This window comes from Lutjanus erythropterus, chromosome 5, assembly GCF_056507025.1.
Source record: "Lutjanus erythropterus isolate fLutEry1 chromosome 5, fLutEry1.hap2, whole genome shotgun sequence".
Classification (NCBI taxonomy): Eukaryota; Metazoa; Chordata; class Actinopteri; order Lutjaniformes; family Lutjanidae; genus Lutjanus; species Lutjanus erythropterus.
In genome coordinates, this window is record NC_139321.1 from 34,961,735 (window position 1) to 34,975,000 (window position 13,266).

At 39.6% G+C, this 13,266-nt stretch overlaps 1 protein-coding gene across 6 annotated transcripts in view; it reads left to right on the top strand.

The window, feature by feature from the left end:
* The window catches only part of gria2b (glutamate receptor, ionotropic, AMPA 2b), a 78,324-nt gene that overhangs the window by 59,203 nt on the left and 5,855 nt on the right, over nucleotides 1-13,266 (top strand). For all 6 annotated transcript variants that reach the window (XR_014770628.1, XM_084719722.1, XM_084719723.1 and 3 more), the window contains exons 5-13: nucleotides 2,313-2,366; nucleotides 2,472-2,630; nucleotides 5,120-5,287; nucleotides 8,280-8,384; nucleotides 8,527-8,634; nucleotides 9,738-9,944; nucleotides 10,097-10,464; nucleotides 11,826-12,024; nucleotides 12,439-12,686. Coding sequence is in view for 5 of the 6 variants with exons in the window: in XM_084719722.1 (XP_084575848.1) it covers nucleotides 2,313-2,366; nucleotides 2,472-2,630; nucleotides 5,120-5,287; nucleotides 8,280-8,384; nucleotides 8,527-8,634; nucleotides 9,738-9,944; nucleotides 10,097-10,464; nucleotides 11,826-12,024; nucleotides 12,439-12,686 (1,616 nt within the window). In the remaining variant the exon portion in view is untranslated. The remainder of the gene's footprint in view (nucleotides 1-2,312; nucleotides 2,367-2,471; nucleotides 2,631-5,119; nucleotides 5,288-8,279; nucleotides 8,385-8,526; nucleotides 8,635-9,737; nucleotides 9,945-10,096; nucleotides 10,465-11,825; nucleotides 12,025-12,438; nucleotides 12,687-13,266) is intronic.

Genomic DNA, 13,266 nt, shown 5'->3' on the forward strand with positions numbered 1-13,266 from the left:
GAAGTTTCTTGCTTCATGTCAAAGGCATTTACTTAAGAGATACGAGACGTTATTATTATTCAAATCTGCTTCAAGTCAGTCTTCAAGCCGTGACAAACGGAGGTGCCAGTCAAGCAGCAGGATTAGTTTCAGGTGTGTCATTTATGTGAGGTAGGGAAATGGTCGGCTACGTAGCCGAGATATTCCTCTTATTTTCTGCTTTTTTTCTGCTGCTCTGCTGATAAAGGAAGTGGATATCTCTGTCTAGCAGTATTTGTGGCTGTGAACACCATTTTTTTTTCAATGCAGTGATAATGGCCAGGGCTTTCAGACATGTTAGGGTTGATACAGTGACAAATTATAATGTGTGAATATAATGTGTATTTTGAATGTAACTATTATTACATTTATGGTTGTCTTATCTCTGGCTGTCACACTCTTGGTCTATTAAGGAATTACAGAAAAAGCTTTGAAATAGCTGGCAGTCATATAGTGACTCATTTAAAAACTGTATTAGCAAAGTCACAATTTCATAGATGAACTTTGCATTCCCATTACGGAGAGGTCACTCACATACACACAAAAAAAGAGAAGGAAAAAACATGAATGACCTGGATTGCCTTGTCTTTAGAGTTTGTTCCTGTGACATAATCAGTGTTTCAGTCCTTATCCTTATTTCTCGTCCATTTTCCTCGACATTGTTCCTGCTCCATAACATAAATTTCAGTCACAGTTTTCAGCCATTCATCTTGTGTTGGAAGTTCTGCCTTGTCCCATCTCTTCATGGCGGCTTTTTTACAAGCTGCAAAGATTTTCAGTCTGTCTTTTCTAAACAGTAACACAATATCTTTTGTCATATTGCTAAAGTAATATTGCTATGTGACTATAATAGGCCAGAATTTTGACAATAAGCCAATGAACATTTTCACAAAACTGCACAATTTCTGAACAGAGAAGAATCAATGGTCCCAGATCGTCTCCAACATGGTTGTGCTGCAGACCAAAAATTACTCTCAATTTTGGGTGTAATAAAAAATTTAATTACATTCTTCCAGCAGTGTTCTCTCCAAGTACGTGATGATGATTGACTGTTATGTGCTCGAAATACAAACCAATTCATCTTCAGAAATATTCTTACCCACTTCAGTTTTACATATAATGTTGCATTTCCTATTCTCTCCATTAGGTGCTGATATTTATGTAGATATTATTTTATATTTCTTTGATTTGTAGACTCCATTTGACCCTTGCTACTCCACTTTTGGAACCTCGGTCAATGGTCTCCTTTACTGTTTCCTGTATTTATGGTGTTTTCCATTTACCTTGGAGGTTGAAAGTAAAAGACTTATGTAATGACACACAAGTGCTAATAAGCATGTTGATATGCAGAGCAGCCATATTGGATTTTGACGTTATGGTTGGTGAGGTTCCTGCAGAAATTTCAACTTCCTAGTATAAATGGAACATACCATTAGATATGCTATGTGTGAGAATCATCTGTTAAAAAGAAAAACACATTTTTACAATGGTTAAAAGACATTGCTGGGAGACCTGTAAAAGTGACTTAGATATAGGCTGCAGTCAGATCTTAAGTTAGCTAACACTAACAGTAGCTATCTAATCTATTCAGCATCAATTGTATTTAGCTAGTTATATCCGATAGCTTATGTTAGCAAAACACAAGCTAACTAGCTAGTTAATCTATATCAGTCATTAGCTAGATGGTTGTATTTGATAGCTAATGTTAGCAAAACTGTAGCTAACTAGTTAGCTAACCTACTTTAATCATTAGCTAGCTGGTTAGCTGGCATTTTGTAACTTATAGGTCTTTTGTCACAGGTCCCTCAGCAACATCCTTCAAAATATAATTTTCTGTAATACCAGGAAACAGGAAAGGAGAAAGTTGATAGAGGCTCTGGTGGGTACCAAGCTTGCTCAATTGTTACTGGAGCACAGAGCAGAAAAGGGCGGGAAAGTGTCAGGTTTTAATTATTCCATTCTTGTCCAGATCTACATTGCTTTTAATTTCTCTGTCATAAAAGTCCCTTTATTACAACTATCTGAAGTGGTCATGATTGCTTTATGAATAATTTTGGTTTAGTTCTGGAGACTTGTGACATTCCCATCTTTTATTACTGTACATAGTGCTGTTATTCTACTTGGAATCCAGTGTTTAAACCTTTGGTCAATAATGTTTTGGGGTAAAATGTCTGTCTTTCTTGAATTTTGTTTGAGAGATATTTATTTTGATGTCTGCTTTACTTGATACTTTATTTCCTTTCATCGGGAGCTCATTCCTCTGTTCTATATTTGTGTCTCTCATAACCCTGCAGGTCATCACAATTGGCAGACATGTTAAAGGCTACCACTACATTATAGCCAATCTGGTAAGTTTGCTCAGCTTCTACATTTGTTTAAGGATTGTGTTATCACTTAAAATCACTAATATACAGAGAGATAAAAAATTTGGGTCTCAATTTTTATGTTTTCAGGGTTTCATCGATGGAGATCTATCCAAAATCCAGTATGGCGGTGCCAACGTGTCTGGCTTTCAGATAGTTGATTTTGATGATCCTCTGGTGTCCAAGTTTGACCAAAGATGGGAGGCCCTCGAAGAAAAGGAGTATCCTGGTGCAGACAGTAAAATAAGGGTGAGATTAAACACATACTAATACGTTTTTCTTTTTCTTTATTGTTGGGGCAGGACTGTTAGTTGAAAATGTCCCTGTAAGCACTTAAATGTGCCTGAGTTGCTTTATTTGTAACCTCAATATAAATTACGCTGCCTTCATCTACCTCACACTCACGTGTACAGATTGTGTGCATTATTCAACACATTTCTGAGTAAAGATTATTATGCACTGTTACACACACAGTCTCCCATAAGCTGAGTGCAGGCATTTAAAACAGATTATCATATATATGAAATGTAAATGAAGTCAATACTGGCCATACTAGCTTTTTAATGTAAGAAAATAAAATATCAGCTCCCATAGAACTGATCATGCCTCCCACTCTTCATCTCCAAATGGCACTGTAAACTTCTCATATGTGAAATATCAGTCCTCACCAAAAAGTATTCTCCCGTCTTTTATCTGCAGAATCGTCAAAGTTTGAGTTGTTTTTATTGCCGCACAGCCCGCCTGCTGCAAGTGGTTCAAGTCTGGGTGAAAAATCACTCTGACATTTACAACATAGTGCAGCACAGAACATAAATACAACAGATAAAACATAAAAAGACCACCAGCACCAGACATATAATATGCACTCTAATTAGGACAAGATACTAGGGAGGATAATGAGCAGGAGGTGTGGTGTGTGTTTGAATGTGTGTGTGTGTGTGTGTGTGTGTGTGTGTGTGTGTGTGTGTGTGTGTGTGTGTGTGTGTGTGTGTGTGTGTGTGTGTGTAGCTTAGAACTTCAGAGGATAGTTTATTATCAAAGTGGCTCATGTTGGTCATCCTCACTTGCCTGATAGGTGAATCTATGGCTAAAACTTAGAGTTAAAGCCTCTTTTGTCAACTAATTATTCTATCTCTAAAAAGTTGATGAGGCGAGACTGTGCATGAGAGATCCATGGTTTGACTCGAGGCACAGATTTGACACTCCCAATGTAGTTTGCCTCAAACCATCACAGAATATTTAGATGCACGGATGCTGTTGAGACTAGTTACAAAGTCATCTGCAGTGGAGCACAGCATCTCACTCTGGCTAATTGAAACCCCACAGATTTGTCATTTTTGCACATTCTTTTGAAAATATGTCCAAAAATCCATTTTGGAACGAGTGTTTCACCAATGTTACATCTATTACTTTTGGTATAAAGCAGGGTCCTTCAATGTTTTTCAGGCCATTGACCTTTTAACTGATAGAAGGACAGAGTGTGGACCCCCTACTACATATAATGCTTTGAATATTTTGAGGTCTTCTCTTGTTTGCACTTATCCTGAGCTACTAAGTCAGCAGCAGTTGTAGAATGTCTCATGGTAACTATGATAGCATCGCTGTCTGCACTTTTGCTGGTGTTTTCTGAGGAGGAGCTTGTGCATTAAAATGATGAAATGATCCATTGTGGCTGCCAGAGTGTCTGTACACAACGTTTGCCTTGTTTTGTCATATTGCAAACAATAATATGGAGGCCCTCCTGCAGTAACTCTGAGGACCCCCTTGGGGTCTGAGAACCACTGTTGAAGACTACTGGTGTAAAGCAGTCTTTGACCAGCTGTGCAAGTAAACATGGATGTGCTGAGCTGTCTGCAGTTTAATGACACTGCCTTATGCACATTACTTAGTACTTAGATTTGCCTACCCTCTCCTTGGCTATCTGCCCCAAGCTCATACATTCCTGCTGAAGAAGTAAATCTGTAAAAAGGGTCACAAATATTTAGTTTATATTTTTTTAAATGCCACATAATTTTCTAAAACAGCAAGGCACCGTAGCTCTTAGCAAATGGTACATAATCAGGAGTAAAATTCTGTGTTTTTGTTTGGGACTATTTTCAGTTGTGAATTTGGAGCTCTATTAAGTATTTAAGATAGGATAGAATCAACTCACAATGAACTGCAGTGTCGATAGCCTCACATAGCCAGACCTATCGCCATAGCATTCGGCACAAGAGAAGGGCCTGGCTCAACATATGATCCTTCTGCTATAGGGGAAAAAAAGGCTCTAGCTTCTTTAAACCGATCACAATCCTCTTGGGTGGAGCTCAGCTCAGGATGCAGTGACAGTGGGGAACTTTTTGGGTGGAACATTTGCACTTTGAGAGGCGAGCCCTGGCATTAAAATGTCTAAATCCCAGTAAAAGAAAAGCTGACAGCTGCTAGTTTGTTTATGTTAGTACCCAGGGGCTGATATGCCGTTTTCAGCATATAGGTTGTTAGCTCGGAGGTTGTTGTTGCTTCCCAGGGACTCCACTATCATGCTGCAATGGTGACTGGAACGAGCAACTAATGGCAGTCTTATACTCGCAGTGTGTATGTAACAGTGCCCATGCGTATCGTAATGCAATGGAGTGGCTTACTGATTGAAGTTTTAATAGTTTATGGGTAGTCTGTTGCATGCAATTAAACTATATCAGGGTTATGGTTAGGGTTACACAACCCTATTCCCGTCATCTTTTCCTGTTGTCTTTCTCCAGTACACATCTGCGTTGACGTACGATGCCGTACAGGTGATGACGGAGGCCTTCCGCTACCTACACAAGCAGCGCATCGACTTCACCAGGAGGGCCAACAATGGCGACTGCTTGGCCAATCCGGCTGTTCCCTGGGCTCAGGGAGTGGAGATCGAGCGTGCGCTGAAACAGGTAAAACAATGCACGTACACACATCGTCTTGTTGGCGAGGACTTGTTGCCGTGGTAACAGCAGATCTCCCTCAGGAAATGCTCAAACACCCACAAAGGCAGAGAGTACTTCACAGAAATTGATTAAAGACTGGTGTTTTCACCATGCATGTGGACGCACACAGATATACTGACAGCTATTCTTCAGAAAAGAAAGAGAGGGAGACTGTCCTCTGAGCTTTGATGCAAGGCAAGATTAGCTTCACTCCTGCTGAGAAATGGAGCTTGACAGCCAAAGTGAAGCCAAAGTGGATTTTTTTTCTTTTTTTTCAGGCTGTGGCTACAGGTTCTGAACTTGGAATACAAGTCAAATTAAGAGTGATTCTACCTTTTAAGCCAAAAGCAACTGATAACAAATCTCAATAGAATGTCTGTGTCACAATTGTTTCAGGCAGGGTACAGAGAAACAAAAGGTAGGACCCAAATGCAGACACCAGTGGCAGAGCTGAAGCTAAAAACAGAGTTTTTCTCAGAAAGTACTAAATGCTTACGGGATGGTGGTGGGTAAAGGTCAAATCCAGAGGCAATCCAGGGCAGTACAAAAAGGTAAACAAGTCCAACTGGGAGTGGGCAAGGCTCATAAGTCCAAAAACAGTCCAAGAAAAAGAAAGCAAAGGTCCAAAAACATTTGGAAAACAAGGGTCTTGTTCAGACTGCCAGCCCAAATCAGTTTTTTGCATATCCAGATTGTAGCCAGATTGATTTTAAATTGCAAATTAGATCCAAACGACATTCGGACATGGCTTGAAATTTCTACGGAAGCGTCTCAGCTCAAGTGCTCTGACCACTCAGATTTCAAAGTGTTTTTAATGTCACTCGCAATGTGACACACAATGATGACGTCAAAACCAGAGTGATGGGAGTGTGTTGGAGCAGCCGAACAGAATTCATGGTGCTACTACTGCTACATGGCAGAGCACTATGAAGGACACAGAGAACAGCAGTCCATGGACAGAAGCTGAAATAAATTGTCTGCAGGCACTTTGGGAGGAAGTTTCCCTACAGGCTCTCTCCATTTCTCACTCTTCTGCTATTGAAATATGCATCACCAGTATATGTTACTGATGCCCGCTGAAACCCATGCGGATAGATTTTTGATGTCTAGACACACAAACGCAATACAATCCTTTGCAAATAACATTGTGGGCAGTCTGTCATAAAGATCTGATTTGAGAAGAAAATCTTAGGAAAGGGCTGGGATGCTTGAAGCATAGTGCAAAGACGACCTGGCGATGACATGAGGGGAAATGCACACACTAAATACACTAGCGAGGGAAGGCTACTACACTACGGAGGTGAAAATGATCAGAAATCACAAAGGCTGAAAACACACAAAGGCAGGAAGCAAAGCGACAGAAATTAGTGGAGAGGCAAGGAATTCAAAATAAAAGAGAAAATGTGACTAGAGAGGAGGAGACAGACTGTGACAATCTGGAGTATTAAGTATTTATATTCAGAAAACATTTACTTTATCTGAAATTACATTCTACCATCAAAGTCTAATGAGATAAACTCAAAGAACAAAACAGCATATTTTACAAAGATGCCTGTTGTGTTGCATCTTCTCTATCTCCTCCACTCTGACTCATCCATCTGGGAAAACTTCTTCACTTATTCCTATTGGCCATGAGGTACTGTAGAGATGGGTGTCCACAACCATGACAGCTGTACCCAGGGTAAGATTTTTGTGGCATTGGTGGGTAGTACCGTCCCAGAAAGATTCACCAGAATCAGGCAGGCTGCTTGAAAGTTTTTCATTTTATCCCTGTCTCTTCCATTCTGACTCATCTATCTCAGAAAAGTTCTTGAACTGTTCCTCTTGGCCATGAGGTACTGTAGAGATGGGTGTCCACAACCATGACAGCTGTTGAAAACTGATGGTAGTTGGCTTTGATGCGATCACCTGGTAAAGGGCTGGATCCTTGATGTAGTATGGTGCAAGGACAAACTGGTAATGAGATGAGGGGGAAAACTCACACTAAATACACAGGGGAGGGAAGTCTAATAAAGATGGGTGTCCAAAACCACAACAGCTGTATCCACTGTGAGATTTTTGGGGTTGTTGGCTTTGATGCCATCACTTGGTACCCAGGAATGAGTAATAGCTGCCTTTAGCCACCCTATGAGGACAAGACAGTCAGGATCCAAAAATGTCAGATGATAAGCCCATTTTTATGAGAAATAAAATCTGTTCAACATGTTTGTCAGACTTCAAGGATACACTCTGTGTGTTTTGCTTGGAAACAGTGCATTTAAACATGAGAGTATTTACAAGAAAACTCCATGGGGTACCTTTAAGCCTCCTTCTGCTCCTCCCTGTCTTGTTCCCTTTTGTTATTTAAATTGGCTGCCAATGAAAGAAGAGATGGAGACCATTTTCTAGTGTCTCAACACACGCTGCGTCTACGCTGCGATCTCATCTCCAATCTGGACGCCAATAGTTTCCTTATGTCCTTCTGCTGCTTTGTAGCTCTGCATGAAACCCCTTTTGAAGGCACTTAGGATCATGGCATTCATTTTGTGGAGGAAAGTAGTAACAGGACACCCGTCTGTACTGCGTTTCATGGCCGGTATAGTTCAAAGACTTCCCCCAAGCTTAAATGATGATCCGGAGTCGGAGAGATACAGATAAAAACCTAGAGAAACCAATGTTCATCTTAAATCTCTGATGACCTCTTCAATCACCCCTGCCTTTCATACCAATATTACAACTCCATGAGCTGGCAGAGTTGCCATAGCAGCTAGAATGTATTCACTGTTGAAGGACCTAGAATTAGTTACAGTTTTAGCTCTCTGAATTGTGCAAATGATGTCTTTCCACATCAGCTCACGCCCAACTACCTATTTCAATCAGAACGCAGTGTGATGAATTATACAAAACACATCAAAAGGCTGTTTTCATGTGACAGAGCAGAAGATGCACCGTTGTAACAGTCTGATGTTCTGTCTCGAAGGTGCGTGTTGAAGGCCTGACAGGAAACATCCAGTTTGATCAACATGGCAAACGAGTCAACTACTCAGTGAATATCATGGAATTAAAGAGTAACGGACCCGTCAAGGTAAGCTCCTGGGTGGTCCTCCTCTCTCAGCATGAAGTCAAAGAAATTAAGTTTTTTTTTTCCTTGTTGAAGGTTTGAATTTGAGGATGTAAAGCAGCAGTTGACATTAATCATACTCATGTATATCACTGTTTTTCCTCAGATTGGATACTGGAATGAAGTTGACAAAATGGCCGTCACCAAATCTGATGTCTTTGCAAACGACACAACAGGAATGGAAAACAAAACAGTCATTGTCACCACCATCTTGGTAAATATAATATACCGACTGCATACATAATTATACACTTCTTTAATTGTCTTCTCATTATCTCCATTCTAGTATTAAGTAGTTTGGGGAGCAGTCCAAAATATGGTGCCACATTTTTCATTTTCATTGGTTAATAATTTATCTATAAAGTATTTTAATACTAGAACTTTACTTAATTTAAGACTTTAAATGAACTGACTGACTTCAGGGAGGTTGTGGCTCTGGAGGTAGAGTGAGTTGTCTACTGATCTCAGGATTAGCAGGTTTGATCTCCATCGCTTACCTGTCCACTTGTTGATGTGTCTGTGGGTAAGACACTGAACCCTAGGTTGCATCAAGGAAACTAAAAAAGAAGGACAAGACATAATGTCACTATAGAGCATTATATGCTCTGCTTGGTGCCAGTTCTTTTAGAGCTTATTGAAGATGCAGGAAACACACTAAAACTGAACGTATCTACATCGTATGGCCTTTGATAAAGAAAAATGAAAGGAACACAGATCAGAGAATAACTGACTGAATGATTTTTCCAAATGTGCAAATGCATTTATTTGCTGTTGGTCTCCATAAAGTATCCAAAGATGATTATAGGCATAAGCTTCTGTAGAACTGCCACCAAGCAGCACAGACAATGTTCAGTAATGATGTAATGACACTTCCTTCTTTTTTAGTTTCCGTGGGTTGCATCAGGAAGGGCATCTGGCATAAAAAGCCTGTGCCAAATCAAATATGTGGATCAGAAAATGAGATTTCCATGCCAGGTTGGGCAGAAAAAGACGAACTTTACTTGATTTAGGCTGCATTTGGCGATATGATTGTGGGTTTTTCAATCTCTTATTTTCCATTAAAGACAGGATCGTTTTTTTCTGGTTGTAACACACTTCTGCATGAACCTTGTCTGCAGATTGACAACCAAAATAACATCAGGCCACTAATTTATTGCTGAAAGGATGTGCTTTGTTTAAGATTAATGCCCTCTTGTATTCATCGTGTCCTGTCACTTTGGTTTGAAACTCTCGTCTCTGAAGCTGCTTTTTACAGTTTAATTCAAACCTTTTTGCGCTGAGGAGTGTTTTTTATCTGTTTTTGTCTCTGTCCTGTAGGAAGCTCCATATGTAATGCTGAAAAAGAACGCTGACCTTTTTGTCGACAATGAGCGCTACGAGGGTTACTGTGTAGATCTGGCTGCGGAGATAGCGAAGCACTGCGGCTTCAAATATCAGCTGAAAATAGTGGGGGATGGGAAATATGGAGCCAGAGATGCAGAGACCAAAATCTGGAACGGGATGGTGGGAGAGTTAGTGTATGGAGTGAGTATCTTTTCATTACTACCATTTGATATTTATTCTGCTTCTTTACCTCAGGAATGTTTGTTTTCCATAATGGATTTGTAGCATTTTGGAAATTAGGACTTTAGAATCTCTTTTATAACTTCCTGTTTTGTCTTGTTTTGCTTTGACAGAAAGCAGACATTGCCGTGGCTCCTCTGACCATCACTTTAGTGCGAGAGGAGGTGATTGACTTCTCCAAACCCTTCATGTCTCTGGGAATCTCCATCATGATAAAGAAGCCTCAGAAATCCAAACCTGGAGTCTTCTCTTTCCTCGACCCCCTGGCCTACGAGATCTGGATGTGCATCGTTTTTGCCTACATCGGTGTCAGCGTGGTGCTGTTCCTCGTCAGCCGCTTCAGCCCGTATGAGTGGCACACCGAGGAGTATGAGGACGGGCAGATCCAGACCAATGAGTCGACTAACGAGTTTGGCATATTCAACAGCCTGTGGTTCTCCCTTGGAGCCTTCATGCGCCAGGGCTGTGACATCTCACCTAGGTAGGTCAGAAAAATCACCGTGTTTTTCTCAGTTTAATTAATCAAGAATAACTGGTCACTTCGTGCATTTATAACTTGGAACGTTTGAAACATTTCACAGTAAATGCTTACAGAGATCATTTGCAATTCATGGAGTAAGAAAACATACAAACATATTCCATGCAGATCAGGAACCTTAAACATAACAAGATAGGATAAAGTGATCCTGTACTCTGTGATCATTCATGCTTTCATATTGTCTATTCTTCATACACTTGCTGTGGATTCTGTTTTTACAGTGCCTACATTTCTTAAGTTAGATAAGTAAACGGTTCCCCTCAGTGACTTTAGTGTCAGATTATGTCATATATATATATAGATTTAATAACTTGTGAGAGCACACACTTTTGCTCATCAGTCATGCTAGTAATGTTAGCGTCCTGTATTCATAGAGATGAATCAACATGTCCTCTACATCTCATCCTGAGGATGTGAGCGATGTCAACATGAATCCAAATCAGGACAGTGTTATGTATGGTTACATATAGTGTTAGGTTGTCCTTCCTTTGTTTAAAATATTTGTTGAGCTTGTTTGTTTCTCAGAAGCAGGTTATTAAACCCTAGACAGAACCTCAATATATTAAAGTATAACATATAAGTATGGATATTATTGCACACTGCGACATCTTCAAAAGTCATTGTCTGCCATGATGACATCAGGGAATAGAATAATTTATGGAGATTCATTTGTTTGTTAGTGCATTCTTTACAATTTGTAGGATTTATTACAAAACTCTGAATGAATCAAGCCTCTAAAATCTGCTATGAAATTGATGTGTGTCACAGTTATAGGTCAAATCAAGATGACATTCAATTTTACCTTTAAAAGCTGGTTTTGTTAAAATATTTGACATGATTTGTAGTAATTTGTGGTGTTTTATTTCACTTGCTGTACAATATCCCTTTAGAAAAGTTTGAACTCTCCTCACGTTAATTGCAGAATCATGTTGACACTGATGATGAGTGATTGTTAAACCAGTGATTTTCAAACTGAGGTTCAGGAACCAAATAGGGGTCCTTAAGTGGGTTGTAGGGGGTTCCCAGTAAAAGGAGGACTTTCATCACATTTTTTTTCATTTGAAGCAAAAAGTTAAGAAACTAGTTCGTCAGTTATGATTATAATCCTAGTTTCATCATTGACTGACCATGAAAAATGAAAATTACTCAAAATAAAAATCTGATCAAATTGATCTAATGTGCATCTATTTTGAGGGTCCTTGACATGAAAAAAGTGAAGGAACGTCTGTGTAAAACTGCGTAAAATGTTGTTGAATATTAAAAAATAAAAGTGAGTTTGTTTCTTCATTTGTTTTTTCCAATAGATCTCTGTCTGGGCGTATTGTCGGTGGCGTGTGGTGGTTCTTCACTTTAATCATCATCTCCTCCTACACTGCTAACCTGGCTGCCTTCCTGACTGTCGAAAGGATGGTCTCTCCCATTGAAAGCGCAGAGGACCTGGCTAAACAGACTGAGATAGCCTACGGGACTCTGGACTCCGGCTCTACTAAAGAGTTTTTTAGGGTAAGAGATTCTACACATATTTAGATGTTAGTCTCAGTAGCAGCATATTTCACTTTCTCAGTCATGCTCCTGAAAATACAGCTTGGTGCAGGAAATTAAATCTTCTTTGAAGGAGTGTTTGGAAATTCCAGTATGTTGTGGAGTTTTTTCCCAAAACAGGGACTGAAAATAGAGTTTTGGAGACTAGAAATCTGCACCTAACAAAGCACACTTAAAGTGACATTCATGAAAAAAAATCTCTACCAACCTTCAATAAATATATATTATAACAGCCATTTTAGGCTTTGAGGCAGTGAAAATCATTCGAGCATCACATACAATGTTTGGAAGAAGGAATAATGCAACTTTAAGCCCCCACAACTTTATTGCATTAACAGCCGGTGCTTCTTCCTTTGTCTCTTTTTTTCAATGCAGCGTTCAAAAATTGCCCTCTTTGACAAAATGTGGACATACATGCGCAGTGCAGAGCCCTCTGTGTTTGTGAAAACCACAGCCGAGGGGGTTCTGAGGGTCCGCAAGTCCAAGGGGAAGTACGCCTACTTGCTGGAGTCCACCATGAACGAGTACATCGAGCAGCGGAAGCCCTGTGACACCATGAAGGTGGGAGGCAACCTGGACTCCAAAGGCTACGGGATCGCCACGCCGAAAGGATCCTCATTAAGGTGGGTGGAATAGTATAACAATGTGCTCAATGTTGTTATAGTATCCCACCTACCCTGATGTAGCTTTGCTTATTTGTCTCTGGTTTGTATAAGGAGATGAGGTAAAGCCCCTTCCCCTTCAAATTCTTTAAAAACCATTGCAATTTATTGTAAGTCGATAAATTGCAAACAAAATGTTTAGTCGTTTTTTGAATTTCTGAGTAATTGACAAATTTGCTGCAAGTCATTATTATCAATGACAAATTCCTCTTATCCAGGCTGGATTTCAGCTGACTTTCTCTAATCAAATAGTCCTATAAATACAATTGGGAATCTTTAATTTGATGAATTTGATCCATTTATTCTAAATTTAGATTGGTCTCCTATGGTCTTTCTGTCTAGTGCTGTCTTAGCTTATGTCTTTATCTATGTTTCTATATGCTTAACATTTTGCCTTGCTGTTTTGCTCTTCTTCTCATTTGATGCTATAACTTTGAATGATTGCTTAGTTTGTATGTTTATGATAAGATATTTTAGAAATGTTTAGTTTAATGTCTATTTACTTACTGTGTTTTGCTAAACCCTTGCAGTACACTTGTTT